Genomic DNA, 23014 nt, shown 5'->3' with positions numbered 1-23014 from the left:
AACTTTCAATTTTGCAACTCCTGGAGTCAAACAATTTCTAACATGAAAAAAAAAAACTTACGTTTTACTCTGTGTCAATCCTACATCTCTCTCCAATACTCGGCAGGGATACTAGTCCTGTTAGCCTCCGATATTGAAGAAATAGTCCCAGAACTCTTACGCTGTCAAGATCTTTAAAGGTTAAAGATTCAACACCCAAGGAAGACTAGTGTCTTCCGAAGTAGTCCCCATACATTGAGAATGCCAACTAGAACTATCATAATGGCAGATCACAATAATGCCTGGACCAGGACAGACATTTGTGCTAAAATCTCTAATCTCGTATTATAATCCTAGGATGGGGTGGAATAGGGTGGAAGGCGCGGCTCATTCTCTTACATTGGTGGAATATGACCCATGAGGGAGTTGTATCTGAAAATATATTGCCTAGAGCTGCTTACAGTTTCCTTTTCAATCTATAGTTTTGTAAAACACTGGGGCAGATTTATGAGCCCCTTGCGCCACTTTTGCGTCACTTTTAACATGGGAAAAGTGACGCAAAAGTGGCGCAAGCGGCTTGTGAATCTGCCCATAAGTTTGATGTTCTGTGCTTTGGTCCAAGAACAGCCTGGCAGTGGGCAGGTGTTTCAATCACCTGGGAGGTGTGAGCTTAAGAGCACTATTCTAGGACATTTGCTATATTTGCCTCAATCAAAACTTATCAGTCCAGGCAAAGCACTTTCTTGCCATTGATAATACAGCAGGGGGCTGGCAATCCAGACTCTACAGCTATTTCCGTGACTGCCATCTGCATTCTTTCATTCTCAAAATGATTTCTTCTTTAGGGGGGCGCTGAAGCTAGTCTTTTCCCTTCTCGCCTAAATCTGCAATTAAGGGGCATATCAGCAAGGACCGGCACTTAGCGTGAGGATAATTATCGCCGGCCAACTCTGAATTTTATCGCTGAGATAGCGTGCTATCAGCAACGCTTATCTCCAAAGCGATAAAATTCAGAGCGCTAGCTGCCAACTATGCGATTATCGCTGGAAATCCAGTGATAATCGCACAACTTTTGGCGAAAGCTTGCTGAAAGGGCTACACATACTTAGCCATGATATCCACCTTCCAAAGGATATCATGGCTAAGTCAGTTTCAAAGCAGGCGTAAGGAAAGTAGCGATAACACAGGTTATCGCTACTTTTCTTGTCGCTATGCTTCTTTGCGTGAGGCTTGATAATAGGAGAAATGTCGATTAGAGACATTTCTCCTGTTATTCTGGGGAGGAACGCCCACTTTGCATCTCATTAGAGATGCAAAGCTGGGCGTTAAGGGAAAGAGCGAAGAAGCATGGATTCACGCGTTAGCGTGTCCTTGCTATTAGGGCGTTAAAATTATCGCCGCTTTTCGTCCGAAAACGGACGCTAAAGCGGCGATAATTTTAACTCTGGCCCTTGCTGATATGCCCCAAAGTCTTTTTAGCAACTAGAGAGCAGATCTGGAAGATGTAGGCATGCATGGTTTCCTCCAGGATTGGTCAGCGTGGATTCACGATGCCCCCCCCCCCCTACAATGACTGGCAGATTATTGGCCCAGATGAAAAGAGAACAGAGTTCTTTATTGCTGATGATTCCATTTTTGCAACCCCAAAGGGTGGTTTCTGACTTTACTAGAGATGTCAACTGACTAACAGCTAATATCGCCAATATTTGTCCATCTACTCACTATTCCTCTGGGTCAATGTCACAATCGAAATCTACTCCACTCCTTCCAAACTTACCACCTGCAAAATGTCAGGTTGGCAAGGATCATCAGCCCCAGGCATCTCAGAAGAGGCTGTTACCCTCACCCAGAATTCTGGGGTGCCAGGAACCTCTAAGGTGCACTGCTCTTCAAGGTTGGCCTGGGGTAGGTGGCACTTGGACCAACAAGTTGATCCCATTTCAGCAGAGCTCACCTTTATAGTAAATTTCCATGTGTCATTAGCAGCTTGGGGAAATTGCACCAAGCTATCAACGGTTCTCGTCCTGCAATCTCAGCCAATTGGACAGAAAAACAGTTGAACCCCCTTTTTATGTTGTTTGCTCAAGGAATTAGGATGCCCCACCCTCCCACTCCAAACTACAAAACCGTTAGGGATGTATACCAGTTCTAGAAATGTTTTGTTTTAGAGTTTTATATAGCACGAACTAGACACGAGACATAGGGTATCAGAGCGCTTTACTGGAGCACCAGTTTCATTACAGAAGGACACATTCATTGTTTGTTAGTGAGGTGATTTGCCCAGAATCACAGGATGTTGAGCGTCATTGAGGTCGGCTGCTCTAGCCGTAAGGCCACATCCTCTCCCATTGTTTTCTTCCTGGTCCTGACGACCTTAACTAAAATCTTTATCCGCTGAGTTGACAATACTCCTATGCCTTGTTTCAGTCACAATAATGTCATAAGGCAAAGCACTAGAAGTGAACAACAGTCACTATTCTCCTTCAGTGATCTGTTTCACACTCTCTGCCTGAAGGAGAAAAGGAGAGACTTTGCCTGTTGAATACCCATGCTTTCCTAAACACCCTCAGCTGGGATATGTATAAAATCTTACGACTGGAAAGCGGTACCTCTGAGAAGGTCCTCCTTATCTCAGTTACGGATGTCTTTTGTAGGCCGCACGTTGTTCCCTTTCCTGCCCTACTGGCATGATGGGTTAAGTTGGTGATGACTGTTGTGTAAATTGGCATTTCTTGCCGATGAGTTCAAAGCCCTTTGAGCAGGTGCCAGTTAAGGAGTTATCAGTTCAAGCAGGGGCAAGTCAGGATTCGAGCCATCCTTTCCTTACATGCTGGATGTTAGTGTGTGCCCTTATGACAATTGTTTATATGCTTTATACAAGCATATTTGGAGCTTTCCTTGCGATAAAATGCAGATTTTCCTGTTAGCTTGGTGGTAAAGTCCTGATTTTACAAAGGATGCAGAAGCCAGTCTTATCCCAACTCTGAGATCTTGTGCTTGCATGTGAAGCATGTTTGCAGTTTGTATATATATCTTCTCACCCTGCCACTGACCTACATTTTCATTCAGCTCCATCCAGTGTCTATGACACCGCTGTGTGTGAAGAACATCCAAGACATGGACCACAAGGTGCCATTTTGTTTTTGTTCTGTCTGGCTCAATTTATGATCTTCTTGTATTTACTGCAAAAGGACTAACACTTGACGTAAAGCTGATCTGACTTCTGCCTCTAGGGGAGTACACGTTTTCAGGTACTTACCATGCATTGATTGGAATGCAACTATATTATGCTGCATTATTTGTTATTTCTGCCTCATTTCAAGAAGTGTAGATCTTTAATGCTGAACTTGGCTTTCATTAAATTAAAGCAAGAAAAAGAAGCGTAACATTCACCTCGCCCCGAGTAAGGCCAGGATTTTGCTGACAGTGGAGATACATATTTGTCCGGCATAACTATCCGTCTTGAAGGTCTCTCACCAATGGCGGCGAGGACTTCCTATGAAAGGAAGGCACGCTGTCACTCCGACTCAAGTCATTTTATTCTCAAACCATTGCAGGTGACTGACTGTCTTGAGTGGGGGATCCATTTACATTTAGGCTGTAAGTGATCAAGGTGTTTATTTACAGTTCATTATACAGACGGTGATGCAACTCTTTAGCTTCTGCTGGTCCACCGGTGATCGTGTTTGTACCAGCAGATCTGAACCCAGGCACCCACCTCCTGTGCATCCCTTTCCTTAGCTTAGGCAGACACCTCCATGGGCTTTCAATTCAGTAACATGTGTCATCACTGTCCAAACCCATTTTCCTGCTTCAGGGCATCTGTTTTTACTGGCCGGGCTCTCTCCATATTCTCAATGGTAACAGAGCCTTAACTATTCTGCAGATGGAGTACCTGGCTTTCCAGCTCCTCTCCAGCAATCAGGCTCAACCTCCAGTGTTCCACCACAAACCAAACATGGAGAGGCAGATTTACAAGCCCCTTGCGTCACTTTTGCACCGTCGTTGCGTCACTTTTGTGACGCAGCAGCAGCGTAAAAGTTGTGGCCCATTTACAACAAGTCGCATCTAGGGAGATGTGTCACGTTGTGAAGCCCTGCGCCACATTAAACCTGCATCAGGTTTAATGTATGCAGGATGGGTGTTCCGTCGCAGGAAGCCCTGTAAAAGTGACGCAGTGAAATCTACAAGATTTTACTGAGTCACTTTTACGTCCATGCTGCGTCAAAACCCTGCGCCTGCTTGAAGCAGGCGTAAGAATTGACGCAGCATGTTAGGCTTGGGCGGCCCTGAGCATTGCTGGAGTTGCGTCGTGCTTGCGACACGACTCCAGCAATGTGTGACTTTTCCGTCAACAGCTGCGTCAGAATTTCTGACGCATCTGTCAATCCTTGCGCCATGGTGCGCCGTATTGTAAATACGGCGCATCCATGGTGACGCAAGGATTTGGCATTTTGGCGTAGGGAAAGTGACGCATCTCTACAGATGCGTCACTTTCTTGTAAATCTGCTCCAAAGTCTTTCATCTAATTCCCTTCTGAACACTGCTGGATGGCCACAAAAACACATGTCCCTCTATGGGGAAGTACAAGGCCCCCTGAGCCCACACATATAGATGGGTGGCATGCAATCGCCTGCCCCACTCCTCTCTCAATCCCTGCCCTCCTGAAGAATCAGTGCTTCACCCAACTTCTGTTCCTTGGACATTTATGAGTACTTGCATTTTTTGTGAGGTGTGCAAATTATCAGTTCTTAATTTCACAATTATATTACCTTATAAACTGTACAGTTTGCCTAGGTATGCACACTGTCTGTTACAAATGTCCCAGGTCATTTAAAGAACATTAGGTATGCCATGAACAACCGGTGACCACTGGTTAGTCTGTAATTACTGTGTGTAAACAAACAATCTATGAACATTGATAACTCTTAAATTCCATGTCGTATTAATTTACTCCTCCATCCTGGATGAGAAGTACTGACATCGGAGGGGGCGTCACTGAGGGTTGGATGGTCATGGCAACGGAGGCATGCACTCTCATGCCTTGGCAGAATACATCCCACCCTATTTAGAGACTTTCGCCATGCCTGGCAGAGATTTCTGTGCCTTCACAGGGGCCACTGCTATGGCTAAGCATGAGCCAATAAGTTTCCAAAGTGGGAGTTTGCTTGGAATCTCACACCCTAGGAGTTTTCTCTATGGGGTTCATTTACATTGTTTTCTCTTTGGGAACGCCAGGCTTTTCCTGGTAGAAAGTTCATCAGTAGCCACCTTAAAATGGGAAGATGGCCTGGAGTACTTTGACAGCCTGATGTTCGTGTTGCTGTCAGTCTAGGGTTTCCACTAAGGAGCAATCGGGGGCCATGCTAGCAGAAACATGATAGTCCACCCGACTCTAAACAGAGTGAGCGAATTAAGGGGCATATCTACAAGGCGGCGATAGAAATTTATCGCCGCTTTTGCGGCAGTTTCGGCCGAAAAGCAGCGATAATTTTATCGCCTAATCAGCAAGGCCACGCTATCGCGCGAAACCCTGCATTAACGCACAAATTCTTAACGTCCAGCTTTGCATCTCTAATGAGATGCAATAGTGGGCGTTCCTGACCTGACATGACTGGAGAAATATCGCTAAACGACATTTCTCCTATCATCAAGCCCCACGCTATGAAGCATAGTGGCACGAAAAGTAGTGATAACCCCTGTTATCGCTACTTTCCTTACGTCTGCTTCAGGACTGACTTAGCCATGATATCCTATGGAAGGTGGATATCATGGCTAAGTATGTGAGGCCCTATCAACAAGCTAACGCCAAACTTCGTGAGATTATCGCTGTGTTTCCAGCGATAATCTCACCATTGGCAGTTAGCGCTAGGATTTTTATTGCTTTTGAGATAAGCGTTGCTAATAGTACGCTATCTCAGCGATAAAAATCCATGCTAGCCGGCGATAATTGTCCTAGCGCTAAGTGCGCTTAGCGATAATTATTGCCGGTTGTTGCCGATATGCTCCTAAATTTGTCTAAATAACTCTCAAAGTCTCCAATTGTACTTGGAACAAACGTTACATTACTATGTTGTTCTCGCTTTGGAAGAACTCAGATCCGGTCATTAGCTCATCCTGAGATGCAGAAAGCATCCAGCAGCTCTCGACAAATGTCTGGAAACAGAACTGCGTCTCCCATAATTTCCTGAAAATCAAATGAGTTAATACCTCAAGGACAGGGAACTTTACTTCACTGAGGATCTGTTGATGGGGAATCTCTCAAGGCATAAACCTGAGTTTTTCTGGTGCTCACAAGATCATGTGGGTAATCAAGTGATATTTTATTTACAGCAACAAAAATTCAAGCACCTGCTTCCAGAATCTAAGAGATCATTTTAAGCCGGCCAAACCTCAAATATCCCTAAAGGGACAGCCAAGAATTCAGAGGAACTTACTGCTCAGGGAACTGAGTGTTCACAGGTTCCTTCCTTCCATGATCTGCTGGATGAATTAAGCAGGAGATATCTACCAGACAACACCAGAAATATCCATGACTCCATCAAGGCAGATGTGCATAATGTGCAAACGTCTGAGCTAAGATCTCTGATCTCTGATGTAATATGAGCCGCAACACGTTTGGTTGCTTTAATTAAGTACATGGGCCGAACTGGCGGACCAAACTGCATTTGTGCATGAAAAATTCTAAGATTTCAGCGAGGGTACTCTTCCAAAATAAATTTGAGTCTTTGAGCTCATGTCATGTGTTCTCTTACTTTAAGAGGACTATGGTGACATCTTAACTGAAGACGCCCATTGTTACCTCTCATCGAGTAAGAAACATCTGGAACATTTCAAACATGCTGTAGGCAGCTGGAATCTGTTTTCATGCACCAATTGCCAGAATTGTGTCACAATACCCATCTTTTGGATTGCACCCAGGTTGGATTTATGCCATGAAGAGGGGCAAAGCCAATCTTCCTTACACTGACAGATGGACTACAGCAGTTGGCAGACATCAGACGACAACAATGTCCGTGCTGTTATCGTGTGGACATGTGGGTCGTGTTTGACTCTCGTGTTCATTCTATCCTGACACGAAGCCTAGAAGATCTGGGTATAGGTGGCGGAGTTCTGGATACAATCGTGTCGCTGTACTGGTTCTACCTCTTCCAAATGGTCAGACATCCAAGCAGTGGCGTACGGGGAATCCCTTCGCTCTGTCTTGTGCCATGGTGTTGTATCCTTACCTGTACAAGAACAAAAGACGAACACTAAGGTATTTCTTCTAGCCTATTTTATTCCAGGTTTCCCTTCTTATTCATTGTTTCTCTACTTCTGTGCAACCTTGACTCCGGCCGTGCAGTCCCCACACTACTCTACGCTGCCTGCTCATGTGCACGCTTCATTATCAGTTGCTGGGGCAGGAAGTGGTGACCAGGATCCTGGTTGTGGACCTTGGAGGATTCCAAGTTGCATGGTTTTAATCTCCTTCTCACACCATGACTTCTCCCACCTTCTTAGAGACAGAAGATACACCTCTGGCATGTCCTCCTGGTTTTAAAGAAATGAACACAACATTTCTCCGCCGCTTGAAGAGAAAGCCCTTCGGTGTCTTTCCATGCGGCTGTTTTTTTTAAAGCAGAATCCGTTTGACGATTTGAGATATTCTTGTCTCTCCGGATATGTGATGTTCAGGTTGTGTAGCTGATGATTATGTGAATCCACTGAAATGGGGTGCAATGCCCTCAGGATAGGAAAGGCTCTGTAGGTCACCTGTGTTTTCAGATGGTTGTCGAAGGGAGGTTTTCTTGACCATGGTGCAATTGTTGATATATAAGACTTTGGTGAGAAGCCTCTTGGGGTGATGTGTCTGCAAGTAACTTTTTATGTGACGATTTTCTTTAACATGGTGGGACGTGTAAGTTTGTTGATCCAACAAAATGTGTTGAAAGGCTCTCAGAACCACAGGTGTATTTAGGGGGTTTTATAGCTGTTACACCTCAGATTTTCTCATATGCACTCCGACCTGGAGAACTGGCTGCAGCCGGCAACTTTGACCCAAATCTGACCAACACAAGTTCTTTCTCGTCCCTTTCTGACCACCGCTGTTGATGTAGATGAACATGTGTTGCATTTCTTTGGGTTGTGTGGGTCTTGCCTCTGTTTATTGCTGGTGAAATTGAGCACCGCCTCTCAAACCTCTGCCATTTTTGTGTCTCCTCTGGTGAGTCTGATCACTAATTGTATAAATGGATTTGTTTTTTCCTCCCTTCTTCTGAGCTTGCTATTATCTGTGCTCCTTTTATGTAGTGTACCACATCGCGACACGTCTTCTGAGGTGTCGCTGAGGTTTGACACTGTGTGAGACATGGCTCCGAGGTGGTTTCACGGAACCATTTGCACAGTCTCTGGAAAAGCATGTCTGTGCCTCAAAGTCCACTTCTGGTGGGTGCTTCGTTGGAAGATTAGCATTAATGACATTGGCCATTTGTGGAGCTGGCATTGCATGGCTGTTGACTGGCAGCCCTGCATTATCTGCAGTCTAACTGCATCTTGTTGGTTAACGCAGTGAAAACGTAATGTACCTAGTTTTCCAACTCAACAACCAATGCTTCCATAGATTCCCCGGCTCCTGGCACACGTGTCTCCTGGTCCACAGTTCTCTCGGGGTTGAAGTGTGCATACAGTGCTTCTTTGAGCTTGTTGTATGTCTCTGTCTCTGTAGTGAGTGCTCTAAACGTAATGTACCTAGTTTTCCAACTCAACAACCAAGGCTTCCATAGCTTCACCAGCTCCTGGCACACGTGTCTCCTGGTACACAGTTCTCCCGGGGTTAAAGTGTGCATACAGTGCTTCTTCGAGCTTGTTGTATGTCTCTGTCTCTGTAGTGAGTGCTCTAAACGTAATGTACCTAGTTTTCCAACTCAACAACCAAGGCTTCCATAGATTCCCCAGCTCCTGGCACACATGTGTCCTGGTCCACAGTTCTCTCGGGGTTAAAGTGTGCATACAGTGCTTCTTTGAGCTTGTTGTATGTCTCTGTCTCTGTAGTGAGTGCTCTAAACGTAATGTACCTAGTTTTCCAACTCAACAACCAAGGCTTCCATAGATTCCCCAGCTCCTGGCACACATGTTTCCTGGTACACAGTTCTCTCGGGGTTAAAGTGTGCATACAGTGCTTCTTTGAGCTTGTTGTATGTCTCTGTCTCTGTAGTGAGTGCTCTAAACGTAATGTACCTAGTTTTCCAACTCAACAACCAAGGCTTCCATAGATTCCCCAGCTCCTGGCACACGTGTCTCCTGGTACACAGTTCTCTCGGGGTTGAAGTGTGCATACAGTGCTTCTTTGAGCTTGTTGTATGTCTCTGTCTCTGTAGTGAGTGCTCTAAACGTAATGTACCTAGTTTTCCAACTCAACAACCAAGGCTTCCATAGCTTCACCAGCTCCTGGCACACGTGTCTCCTGGTACACAGTTCTCCCGGGGTTAAAGTGTGCATACAGTGCTTCTTCGAGCTTGTTGTATGTCTCTGTAGTGAGTGCTCTAAACGTAATGTACCTAGTTTTCCAACTCAACAACCAAGGCTTCCATAGATTCCCCAGCTCCTGGCACACATGTGTCCTGGTACACAGTTCTCTTGGGGTTAAAGTGTGCATACAGTGCTTCTTTGAGCTTGTTGTATGTCTCTGTCTCTGTAGTGAGTGCTCTAAACGTAATGTACCTAGTTTTCCAACTCAACAACCAAGGCTTCCATAGATTCCCCAGCTCCTGGCACACATGTGTCCTGGTCCACAGTTCTCTCGGGGTTAAAGTGTGCATACAGTGCTTCTTTGAGCTTGTTGTATGTCTCTGTCTCTGTAGTGAGTGCTCTAAACGTAATGTACCTAGTTTTCCAACTCAACAACCAATGCTTCCATAGATTCCCCGGCTCCTGGCACACGTGTCTCCTGGTACACAGTTCTCTTGGGGTTAAAGTGTGCATACAGTGCTTCTTTGAGCTTGTTGTATGTCTCTGTCTCTGTAGTGAGTGCTCTAAACGTAATGTACCTAGTTTTCCAACTCAACAACCAAGGATTCCATAGATTCCCCAGCTCCTGGCACACGTGTCTCCTGGTACACAGTTCTCTCGGGGTTAAAGTGTGCATACAGTGCTTCTTTGAGCTTGTTGTATGTCTCTGTCTCTGTAGTGAGTGCTCTAAACGTAATGTACCTAGTTTTCCAACTCAACAACCAAGGCTTCCATAGATTCCCCAGCTCCTGGCACACATGTTTCCTGGTCCACAGTTCTCTCGGGGTTAAAGTGTGCATACAGTGCTTCTTCGAGCTTGTTGTATGTCTCTGTCTCTGTAGTGAGTGCTCTAAACGTAATGTACCTAGTTTTCCAACTCAACAACCAAGGCTTCCATAGATTCCCCAGCTCCTGGCACACGTGTCTCCTGGTACACAGTTCTCTCGGGGTTGAAGAGTGCATACAGTGCTTCTTTGAGCTTGTTGTATGTCTCTGTCTCTGTAGTGAGTGCTCTAAACGTAATGTACCTAGTTTTCCAACTCAACAACCAAGGCTTCCATAGCTTCACCAGCTCCTGGCACACGTGTCTCCTGGTACACAGTTCTCCCGGGGTTAAAGTGTGCATACAGTGCTTCTTCGAGCTTGTTGTATGTCTCTGTCTCTGTAGTGAGTGCTCTAAACGTAATGTACCTAGTTTTCCAACTCAACAACCAAGGCTTCCATAGATTCCCCAGCTCCTGCCACACATGTGTCCTGGTACACAGTTCTCTCGGGGTTAAAGTGTGCATACAGTGCTTCTTTGAGCTTGTTGTATGTCTCTGTCTCTGTAGTGAGTGCTCTAAACGTAATGTACCTAGTTTTCCAACTCAACAACCAAGGCTTCCATAGATTCCCCAGCTCCTGGCACACATGTGTCCTGGTCCACAGTTCTCTCGGGGTTAAAGTGTGCATACAGTGCTTCTTTGAGCTTGTTGTATGTCTCTGTCTCTGTAGTGAGTGCTCTAAACGTAATGTACCTAATTTTCCAACTCAACAACCAATGCTTCCATAGATTCCCCGGCTCCTGGCACACGTGTCTCCTGGTACACAGTTCTCTTGGGGTTAAAGTGTGCATACAGTGCTCCTTCGAGCTTGTTGTATGTCTCTGTCTCTGTAGTGAGTGCTCTAAACGTAATGTACCTAGTTTTCCAACTCAACAACCAATGCTTCCATAGATTCCCCAGCTCCTGGCACACGTGTCTCCTGGTACACAGTTCTCTCGGGGTTAAAGTGTGCATACAGTGCTTCTTTGAGCTTGTTGTATGTCTCTGTCTCTGTAGTGAGTGCTCTAAACGTAATGTACCTAGTTTTCCAACTCAACAACCAAGGCTTCCATAGATTCCCCAGCTCCTGGCACACGTGTCTCCTGGTCCACAGTTCTCTCGGGGTTAAAGTGCATACAGTGCTTCTTTGAGCTTGTTGTATGTCTCTGTCTCTGTCTCTGTAGTGAGTGCTCTAAACATAATGGGGCAGATTTATGAGCCCCTTGCGCCACTTTTGCGTCACTTTTAACATGGGAAAAGTGACGCAAAAGTGGCGCAAGGGGCTCATAAATCTGTCCCAATGTACCTAGTTTTCCAACTCAACAACCAAGGCTTCCATAGATTTCCCAGCTCTTGGCACACATGTTTCCTGGTCCACAGTTCTCTCGGGGTTAAAGTGTGCATACAGTGCTTCTTTGAGCTTGTTGTATGTCTCTGTCTCTGAAGTGAGTGCTCTGGTCGTCATGTCTCACTAGATCAAGCAGATGCTGCAACTTTTGTTTGTCCCACAGTTACCCTGCTCTTAATTAGCGTCCTGTGTTTCTATTTGCAGTACTTATGTCAACATCTCCCATGCTTGATCCTTTGTTTTATGTTGTTTTGCTATTTGAAATCACTCACAGGTGACCACTGTGCTGATTGTCTGTCACATCTGATGGCTGGGATGCTCCGTACGACTCCCTTGGAACTCCCTGCACTTTCGTTCCGGTGTTGTTTTTCCCACGTTTTCCTTACTGTGGACTCCAGGGGGCAGATTTACAATAACTGGCACATCCCTGCATATTAGCAGGGATGCGCCAGTTATTTGGCGTGACGGAAAAATAGCCTTGCGCCACCATGGAAACGCCGCATTTACAATGCAGCGCACCGTGGCGCAAGGATAGACAGATGTGTGACGCATCTTGTCGGCATAAGGGCAGCGCATTGCGGAAGTTGTGTCACAAGCAGGACGCAACTCCACCAATGGTTAGGAATGCCTATTCCTAACATGCTGCGTCACTCCTTATGCCTGCTTCAAGCTGATTTTGACACAGTGACGTTCTGAAAGTGACTCGGTGAAATCTTGTAGATTTCACTGCGTCACTTTAACGATTCTTCCTTGCGACGGAACACCCACCCTGCATACATTATGCCTGACGCAGGTATAATGTAGCGCAGGGCTTTACAATGTGACGCATCTCCCTAGATGCGTCACATTGTAAATATGTTGCATCGTGGTGCATTGTTTACGACACCGCTGCATCCCGGAAGTGTCGCAACAGTGTCATAAAGATGTCGCAAGGGGCTTGTAAATATGCTCCCAGGTTCTTCGTGTACTCTTTTCACATTTCATTGGTATTGGATTTACTGTCCTTCAGAGAATTTTAATTCATAGCTGACCTATCACATCACGTCTCAGGGGCTGGTGTTTACATCCCTCAGCCACTCTGCATGCATGTGTTTTGCTGGTTCTTTCTCTAGTGATCTTCCCATTTATTGGTCGCTTTGCGGGTGTTGCACTTTGCTTTGGTCAGAGCTATTGGTCTGACCCTTGTTGCTTAGTTACCTCTCTCCGGGTGCCTTGTTCCTCTCGTATTGTTCGGTTCTGGACACCAGTAGAGTGGTGCATTCAGTGTGAGCTAATTTATATTGCATGATGTGTGCTCATTTGTCCACTGCAAGTCTGGCCTAATATTCTCCCACACTTGTCAGTTTCAGATTGGAATTAGCCTGCTCCTGCCAAGTTTTTGCTTGTTTACTTAAGTTGTTCTTTTTCTTTGCCATTTTCTTGCTGCCTTGAGCAGCTGGCCCCGGTCACTTGTATACATTTCGTTGTGGAATGATGTCTCACATTCAGGGAAAATAGTTTAAAATGAAATTTGGCAAACCTTCTACATCTGGTCACGCCAAAGGAACAGTTTTGTGTTGCACTGTTTCTCTTTGACTTCTTTTTTTGCAAGTCATACACCTAGAGGGTCACTTAGAACCTGGTGGATGGACTTACAGCCTGCCATGTCGCGGAGTTTGTTGCCTGACCCTACAATGGAGGACGAGCCACCAGGTTAAGAGATCACTGTCTGCCTGGCGGGGATCTCTCCGCTAAAAGTGCTTCCACTGCTGAGGTGGAGGCACTTAATGCATAGATGAACGTCAAGTGAGCTCCTATGCTGATGCAATTGACTTGGCATTCATTAGGTCCAGCTTGACAGCACAACTGTCACCAGACATAATGTGATCAACCTGAAAAAGATCTTTCTGTAGTAACACAGAGAAGGGCTTTGGCTCCACCCACATGTTGGTTGTCAGGTGTAAGTTTTGATTGGGCAGAGAGCGTGTGCTTCCACAAAAAAAGTGCTTGTCCTCGACACAGCTGTGATCACTTTGCTTATTTATTCAGATTACTGAGATTGAACTTTTAGGGGTCGGCACATGACACTGTAATGCTGTTAACATGTCTTAGATAACTAGATACATGATGGTGTTCGTTTGTTTTTCACTGGCGGCAGCGCAGATGGAGGAGGCCAGGCATGACACATGTAGTGCAGTAGCAACACCCTTCCCTTCCATCATTTATTTTGGGCTTCATAGTGCAATTCTGTGTTTGAGAGCAGTATGGGAGGCTCAGGGTTACAATAAACTACATGGATGTTTAGGTCAGGATTGACAATGCAGCTGACGAGCCAGGCACAACAATTCATGCATATTACTGTAGCCCTGCAGTGTAGTGCAGCTGTCACCTAGCCATATGTGATCAATAAAAATAGTTTTCAGAGCCCTATGGGGGGGGGGGGGGCTCAAGCTCCACCCACATGGTGGTTTCATCAAGTACCACATTTGATTGGGCCGAATTTATGTGCTTCCACTACTTACACTGCTTGTAGTGGACTTTCTGGCTTGTGGCAAAGGTTATATTAGAAACCGCAGGACTTAGAGACTGACTTATAATTTGACCGACGTATTGTACTCTGCGAGGGCGACAGAGCAAATTACTCAATTTCTCCTAATGGAGTACCCGCCTGTCAAATTTAGAAACACCCTCAGCATTTCTACAATTCACAGGAGTCGCCATCAAGGCGGTGCTTATGAATGTATTAGAACTTTGTCATACGGCTCCACCAGACATGATGGAGCTGTACGGTGAACTTTCAATACTTTTTTTATTTTGAAAAACAAAACCCAAAAGTCATCTCCCATGGTGAGGGGGACAGTTTTCGTTTTTTACTGCCCCTTACTGCTGGGAATTCAAAATGCCTATATATTCGCCCATCTAAATTAGGTGGGGGGACATATAGCCATTTCACCGTTGGCCCTTACTCCATTGGAACGTTAGAGAAGTTTGGCCACGGTGGAGACCGAGTAGTTTCCGCCACTACCAAACTATGGTCAGCCTGCAAATAAATCTGGTGGGCCGACCCTTATAATGGCAGTAGGCATGCTCCATCTCCGTTGCAGAGTATCTAACCGCCAATATATAAGTTAGGCCCTAAGTAGGTTATGGTGGCAAGCCACTGATCAACGCTGCAGGCCTGCTCTGTTTATTTTGAGATATTATGGTAAAGGCACAAGGTATGATGTATTTATTGTGAAAAGCATTTGTCAAAACCAATAAGCATTTAAGCGTAAATTGTTATTACTGTACATTAAAGCCTACAGATAGGTATTTTGTTACACAGAATCTCACAGATCCCCATAGCAGCCATCGGTTTCGATGTTGGTCAGCCACTCTGACAAACACTGGGGTTTTTCACTGTGATTAATGTACATAGTTTTGCAAGCTGTGTTTTTCTACATATATGTAATTTGATAACTCTATCCAGGATGTCTGCTGGTTTATGAGCACTTGAATGGGTCGGTAGTAAGAGTAAGGTATAAAGCCACAGTTAAAGGGGATAGGCATCATTCGTTCATTGTAAAAACCCCGCCAGATTTCCTAGGTTTGATCTGCCAATTATGAAATGCTACGATAAAGCCAGTAAGCTTGACCTTCTTACAGTGAAAAGTATGTGTTAACGACAATATGCTCTAATGGATAGATTGTTATTACACTGTGCTAAAGCCTGTAGGCAGTTATTTTATCACATGGAATGATGCAGCTTACCGCAGTAGGCAAGGGTGTTGGTGATCCACTCAATCAAACCGCGGGAGCAGCAGATTTCCGCTACAATAATCCTTCTTAGGCTCTCTTAGGAGAGATAGTATTTGCTTTGCCAACTTTAATTCTGTATACATCTGCAACTTTATGACCGGTTGTAGATTTTGTATTATTAACCCCAAAGGGGCAACCATTTTGTAAATTATATTTAGAGCACAATATTTCTGTCAGATGACACTTTGGTTACGACATTCTGCTCCGATACATTTAATGCACGACGTGTTGCTTATAAGACCCAATCGATTGCTGCAGTTTCTGGGAAACCAGTTAAAAAGCAGAGCTCCAGATCGTAGCGGGCCAGTGCTTAATTTGTAAGAATGTAAATGCTAATGTCTAGGGTATTCAACTGAAGCCGGCACCACGCACAGCTCCTCCCACTGCTGCAGAGTGCCAGACCCTACATTACCTACTGACCATCGCACTTAAACAAGTGTGATATTTAGTACTATTGTAGGTCACCCCAAGCTGAAGGGTTGGCGTGAGATGCAAGTTTTAATATGTTTTAGTACATTTAAGGGCATATTTATGAGGAGTTATCACCACCAGGATGGGACTTTTTCTGACGTTCCGGTGGTGTTAACTCCTTCACCTTATTTACAAAACGGCGTTTAGCCACTTAACATGACTTAATGCCGCCTTGTAAATAATGCCCCTATTCACGCAGTACTTACCGTGAAAGGGGCGCGCAATGGGTGTTGCAGTGAGAGTTCCCCCACAATAACCATTGCTTTTCGACACTGCCCCATATTGACAAGGTATGGGGCAGCGCCAAAAATACAGACAGGGAATACCTGGTCTTAAGCAGGCGATATGAGGAGAACATTTTTATTTCTCCTCGCATTTTGCTCTTTCCATGTGTGCTACATTGTGCAGCACACATAGAGAGAGCAAATCGCCTGTACAGATTGTTTGTGTGCAGGAAGGTGTCCCTTCCTGCACATAAACTGTTGTCCCTGCAGTGCAGGCACCCAAGTGAAATGGCGCTAGAGGGCCTGCGCTGGCACTAGGAAGCTCTTTTAGTGCCACAGCTAGGGGTAACACAGGGGTGCGCTGTGCTCTTGTTAATGTGGTGTATCCCCGCGTTTTGAAAATGTCGGAGTGCGGCTTTACCAATCTTGGTGTAACACCGCGCTCCACTGGTTTCTTATAAATATGCCCCTTAATTTCCCAAAAATAATGCTGTGCTTAAAACGATTGGCTGAGCGTGCCACAACGCGGGTACTCCCAAAAATAAGTATCAGTCTTTAAAAGTAAGTGGTGGACCCAAGCAATGGCAATACCAGCACAAATTAAGCACTGTTGCAGCCACCGGAAGTCTGTAGAAGCTATGGAACTTCTTTTTTCTCTCTCAACAAAACAACATCGAACTCTCTCTCTGAAATGCACCAATTTTATATTTTATTTTACCAATAAAAATATGTTACCTTCAGAGTCTTGTCCTGAGACGGAGCCTTTTCGATCATGGCGTGTGACCCTCTGATGTCACAAAGTTTGTCTTCAGTGCCGTGCAACAGTAAGAATGGCAAAGTGAACTGCGGGAGGGCCTTCTCCACTCGCGTCGTGGCATTCAACATATGCATCCCAAACCGAACCGTCATTCCACCGTGGTACACCAGAGGATCATTGGTATAAAGTTCGACCTAAAGCACAAATTGCAATTCACGTCATTCCTATGGACTGAATATATATATACACACACACACATATATATATATATATATATATATATATACACAGCGTTAGAGTTTACAGTATGTATTTTTCTTTCACACCACTGCGTTTGAAGGAAAGCCAAGCATTGTTTTGGCTTCATGCAAAGAGGGCGTGTTCGTTCATTTGATACCATACTTGATTGCCTTTTCTAAGCCTTTAATACTAACATTAGAGGTGCTTGAAATAGAAACAGTTAAGTGCAGATACCCATTATCCAGAGTACCTGTATGCTACAAAGAAGTGCTGGTACTCTCTTATATCGCACCCCTGATGAGAGGTGCTGCTACCATCCGTTTCACATTGAAAGGTGCTGGTACTCCGTACCTATAAATCAAGGGGGGGAGAGAGAATGGACCACTTGTCCTGTGTTACCACGGTCTTGTCGGTAGTATCCATCATAAAAAGACCCTCATATATCTACACAGGTCGAGGGCGATATATTTTCATTCTCCCCCATTTGTGTACTGTTTCAGCATCATAATTGGGTCATTTTCTTTTGTAAAATGCTGACCTCCGCCTGGAGGAAGACCTACTGGTACTGACAGTAGTGGTCAGAAATAAATGTGAATATGTGCTCGTGATATGGTGAAAAATGATTAAAATCCCTATGTCACTTTCAACCTCAATGATTTATTGGGAGGCAGTGAATGGGAAATTAAAAGAAAGGTGTTGTGCGTTTAGAATGAGTTACTTATCATACGCACTTCTTATAGGTCAACATGTTTCAGCCCTCTGTGCATTCTCGAGGCTTTCGTCAGGACCGAACTAGAATATGCAGAGCCTATTTGGTTCTGCATGGAGTGGTATACTCACCACTCCAAATTCAAAGGGTCAGATCAGTTGTATCTGTACCTGAAAAAGAAAAGAAAGTTGGGGGATGCAGTAATACATGAAAACTTATACATTCAAAAGTTTCAAATAGAGGACTGCTGGAACAGTGTTTCTCGAACATCCACAGTGGGAGTGAGTACAGCGCAACATTGTGCATTAGATAGAGGTTAATCATCAAAAAGGTAGGTAGGCATGGCGATTAGATTCAGAGTTACAGAAGTATGCATAATGCTATGTTAGATTAAGTATACGAGGAGTGTTTTGATAGTCTAGTATCAATGTCAATTATGGGCGGTTATATTACTCAAATGCGCGCATGTGTCCCAGTCATACGAAGTCATTCGTTTGTCAGCAATTTGTACACAATTAGAATAGAGGGACCGATATCTCAGGTAGGCGCGCTTTTGGGCTGATGAATTATGTTTAATTGTAGGTGGTTACACTGTCTGACTAGAGCACATGTATTTAGGTGCGGAGCATCAATGATTATCGGCATTTTGTGACCATTTGTAATAGCGAGTAAACACGAAAGTAGAGAGATATCTTTGGTTCGCGCGCTTTTGGTTGTAAGAAACAGTCATAGATCTAGTTTATCCAATTGGAATGAATAATTCTTAGGAACCATCATTTTCAAAGAGGGGCATTAGAGCCTGTTGTTGTTGGCGGATAAGCACAATCTATGTCGAGCGAGAAGATAATTTGAGCAAAATTGAGTGACATAGAGACTTAACGGACAAGGATACGTACAGCAATCTGTCATACAGGTTGAAAGTGGTTATTACCTTCTGAGCGCTTAATTGTAACGCTTCATGGAGTCACCAGCGGGCCTTTGAATGTTGATTCCATTCTGAGAAAGAAAATAAACGTTACGGTATCTTACTTGGTACTTGAAAGGCGGCAGAGGAGTCTGTTTGCTCGTGGTTCTCACCAGTTTCTTCACCGTGATTCACTTGTGCTGGCTCTCGCTACGGTGCTCCGAATGACGCTGGGGCCGGTCACGGTTCGTTTGTATTCCCGGTCACGATCAAAAGGGAAAAAGGACTATGGTGTGGTTGGTTGGCATAAATGATTGGCATATTTCTTTGTTGTTAGAAAAAAGACTATAAACTATAGCGTTAATATTTAAGAGTTAGTCTGATTAAAATAGAAGTGAAATGTGGTTTAACTCTTTGGGTAAAGAGATGAGGCATGTCAGTAAAGTTTTCTGCATCCTCTTTTATTAAGGGAACCATAACTTCAACCTATCTTTTATCGTGGCTAGATATGGTTAAGTTCGGTCCCTTGGCCACTGTTGAAGGATAAATTGGGTGATTTATATTATAGAGCTGGTGGTTTTAAGCCGTCATAATAATAAAGGTTATTGGCAATAATGGCGCTATGAGTAAGTGTTATGATGGTTGGAGAGTGATCGACTATTTATGAAAAGGAGAACGTTGGTGGAGTTTCATCGTATCCTCTATTTTTAAAGAAACAATTGTGACTTCATTTCGTATGTTACAGTCCTTTGGCCAATATAGGTGAATAGTTGTGGGTCAAGGGGAATTTTGTCAAGAACCGTCATATTAAAGGGAGACAGCGGGTTCTCGGTTTCAGTGGTAGTCTTTTAAACAATATTGCCAAACTTTATGGTGATTCATCTTCGTCAATCTAAATCCCTAGACCAAGTGTGATGGTTGACTAGTTAGCCGAGGGAGGGATTTTATGATGAAAGGTTATTTTGTTCCAGGATTCAGGATTCAAAATTTCATGAAAGGATATGCCACGGGATATTATCGTTCATCCCTCCTGTGTCTGTGTCATAAAATCCCTCCCTCGGCTAACTAGTCAACCATCACAGGCTCTAATGCCCCTCTTTGAAAATGATGGTTCCTAAGAATTATTCATTCCAATTGGATAAACTAGATCTATGACTGTTTCTTACAACCAAAAGCGCGCGAACCAAAGATATCTCTCTACTTTCGTGTTTACTCGCTATTACAAATAGTCACAAAATGCCGATAATCATTGATGCTCCGCACCTAAATACATGTGCTCTATTCAGACAGTGTAACCACCTACAATTAAACATTATTCATCAGCCCCAAAGCGCGCCTACCTGAGATATCGGTCCCTCTATTCTAATTGTGTACGAATTGCTGACAAATGAAAGACTTCATATGACTGGGACACATGCGCGCATTCGAGTAATATAACCGCCCACAATTGACATTGATACTAGACTATCAAAACACTCCTCGTAAACTTAATCTAACATAGCATTATGCATACTTCTGTAACTCTGAATCTAATCGCCATGCCTACCTACCTTTTTGATGATTAACCTCTATCTAATGCACAATGTTGCGCTGTACTCACTCCCACTGTGGATGTTCAAGAAACACTGTTCCAGCAGTCCTCTATTTGAAACTTTTGAATGTATAAGTTTTCATGTATTACTGCACCCCCCAACTTTCTTTTCTTTTTCAGGTACAGATACAACTGATCTGACCCTTTGAATTTTGAGTGGCGAGTATACCACTCCATGCAGAACCAAATAGGCTCTGCATATTCTAGTTCGGTCCTGACGAAAGCCCCGAGAATGCACAGAGGGCTGAAACATGTTGACCTATAAGAAGTGCGTATGATAAGTAACTCATTCTAAACGCACAACACCTTTCTTTTAATTTCCCATTCACTGCCTCCCAATAAATCGTTGAGGTTGAAAGTGACATAGGGATTTTAATCATTTTTCACCATATCACGAGCACATATTCACATTTATTTCTGACCACTACTGTCAGTACCAGTAGGTCTTCCTCCAGGCGGAGGTCAGCATTTTACAAAAGAAAATGACCCAATGATGATGCTGAAACAGTACACAAATGGCGGAGAATGAAAATATACCGCCCTCGACCTGTGTAGATATATGAGGGTCTTTTTATGAAGGATACTACCGACAAGACCGTGGTAACACAGGACAAGTGGTCCATTCTCTCTCCCCCCCTTGATTTATAACTATCCATTGGAAGCCGGATGGACCAAAGCTTCTTTTTCCCTCCTCTTGATTATGACCGACGGTACTCCGTACCTGACAGCACTTGCCAATTAAAAGTGTACTCAGTACCTGAAAGCACCCACCCATGTAAAGTGTACTCAATACCTGGCAGCACTCAACCATGTAAAGTGCTAGACATTACCTTAAAGAGAACTTATCAGAAGGCACAGCCACATGCCAACTGCCTTCCTGGTGGCTGCACCTCACAACTAAACTGCATCTTGAGAATTAACAAAGGGCCTGATTTAGATTATGGCAGACACCGGTGACGGATATAAATCCCATAATACATACCTGCCAACTTGAAGAACAATCTCACAGTGTGAGGAGGGGGCGGGGCATTGAAGAGGGCGGGGCCGCATGCCGAGAAGTACGTATGAGGCCCTTTTTAACCATCCCCGCACACAAGCCCCCTCTTCTTAATTTTTTATTTTTTTTAAAACCTTACTGTGGCTGGTGCTGATGTCCTGGGGTCTTTTCACACCCCTAAAAGGACGACAGCAGTTGAAAGCCTCGGGAAATGGGCTGAAAGACCACTATTTACAGTGGTTTTCTGCTCATTTTCCCTGCCACTGTGTGATATCGTCTCGTCACCGGGAGATCTGTCATGGGAGCCGATATCGTGTCTCACACGGTGGCACCCTGTGAGTTGGCAGGTATGGTAATATCCTATGGGATTTGTATTTTGGAGGCCGGGATATCCGTCACCGTTGTAACAAAGTAACCTGTCCGGAGGCCCTCAGTTTTAGATGGTCAGGTTGAAGGCCACGTTAATCATCTCCTTCCCCCTGCCCACCCCTTCTGCCACGAAAGAATTACCTTTGCAAGACACAGCTGAAATTTAATACAACACGAACATCAAAACAAATAAAGACATCACCTCTTCTCTTATGGATAATATAAGTTTTACAACAATGTCCCGGTAGAGAGCACTGTTTACGACGACCAAGGTGTCAACGTCAACTATGAATTGCTGGTATGTGGCGAGCAGTGATTAAAAGTCTTCGAGTTTCATTGCAGGAGTATTTTATGTTGTCGTTCCTTTGGAGGGAGCCGAGTTCATCACCAGGCGGACGGTACCATCTCTGCTGCGGCGAAGGGGATATACCTGGTGGCGAAATGTAGTCTCTCTCTTTTAGGTCCCCTCAGTGGCTCTAGTACCTAGAAGCACATTAAACTCCTCCAGGCACCTGTCAAGTGATATAACGTTGAATCCACAAGAACACCTGCCTGATTGGAACAAATCCATGTGATCTAGAACTTCCATCAAGTGAACACAAGAGAGCAACCACAACCGCTGGACACAACACACAGATGTGTCCACAAGCTAACAAGAGGAAACTCGAGAATGAACAACACCCACAAGGCTGCACACTTTGAGAATTTGCGGTGCACACAACAGGTGCACTGGGTAACAGAGAATAGTCAACAAAAGCGGCAGTTAGACACCGAGCACACACACAGCACAACATATTACACAGAGGGGGATGATAGAGCTCACAACAGTAATAGACATAGTAGAAAAATCACAACTTCAAACACATAACAGAAAGCAGACTCCGATCTGAGACTTGTGCGTGAAGGTATCAGAACCCAAGAGCGCTGTGAAGCCATACTGAAGGCATTACAGGGCTATGCAAATCTGCGTCAGCATGACATGACATAACATAACATAAGACAACAGACCATAACATGATATAACAGACCATGACACGACATGACACGACAGAACACAACATAGCAATGCATGAGAACATGACACGACATATGACATAACATTACATTACATAAGCTTATATTTGATCTTGAAGTTACTCGTTCATCCCTTCCTGAGAAGTGACTACAAACATGGTCTGCTATTTAAAATCAGGTCCCTAGGAGCTCGACTTAGACTCTTCAATCATAAGCGGCAGAGTTATGGTGAAAGGTATGCGGTCAAACATGACGGTTAAAATCAGGCCCCTTGATCTATCTATTTATTTATTTAATTAATTGCATTTTTATATAGCGCGAACTCGACCTGAAGGCATTGGA

At 44.4% G+C, this 23014-nt stretch overlaps 1 protein-coding gene across 1 annotated transcript in view; it reads right to left on the bottom strand.

The window, feature by feature from the left end:
* MGLL (monoglyceride lipase) overlaps positions 1-23014 on the bottom strand; it is a 432734-nt gene that overhangs the window by 2555 nt on the left and 407165 nt on the right. The window contains exon 7 of the mRNA XM_085624403.1: positions 16827-17042. Within this exon, the coding sequence (XP_085480529.1) occupies positions 16827-17042 (216 nt within the window). The remainder of the gene's footprint in view (positions 1-16826; positions 17043-23014) is intronic.

This window comes from Triturus cristatus, chromosome 9 (genome assembly GCF_964204655.1).
Source record: "Triturus cristatus chromosome 9, aTriCri1.1, whole genome shotgun sequence".
NCBI lineage: Eukaryota > Metazoa > Chordata > Amphibia > Caudata > Salamandridae > Triturus > Triturus cristatus.
The sequence above is the reverse complement of the archived record's forward strand: the minus strand, read 5'-3'. Positions and strand labels throughout refer to the sequence as shown.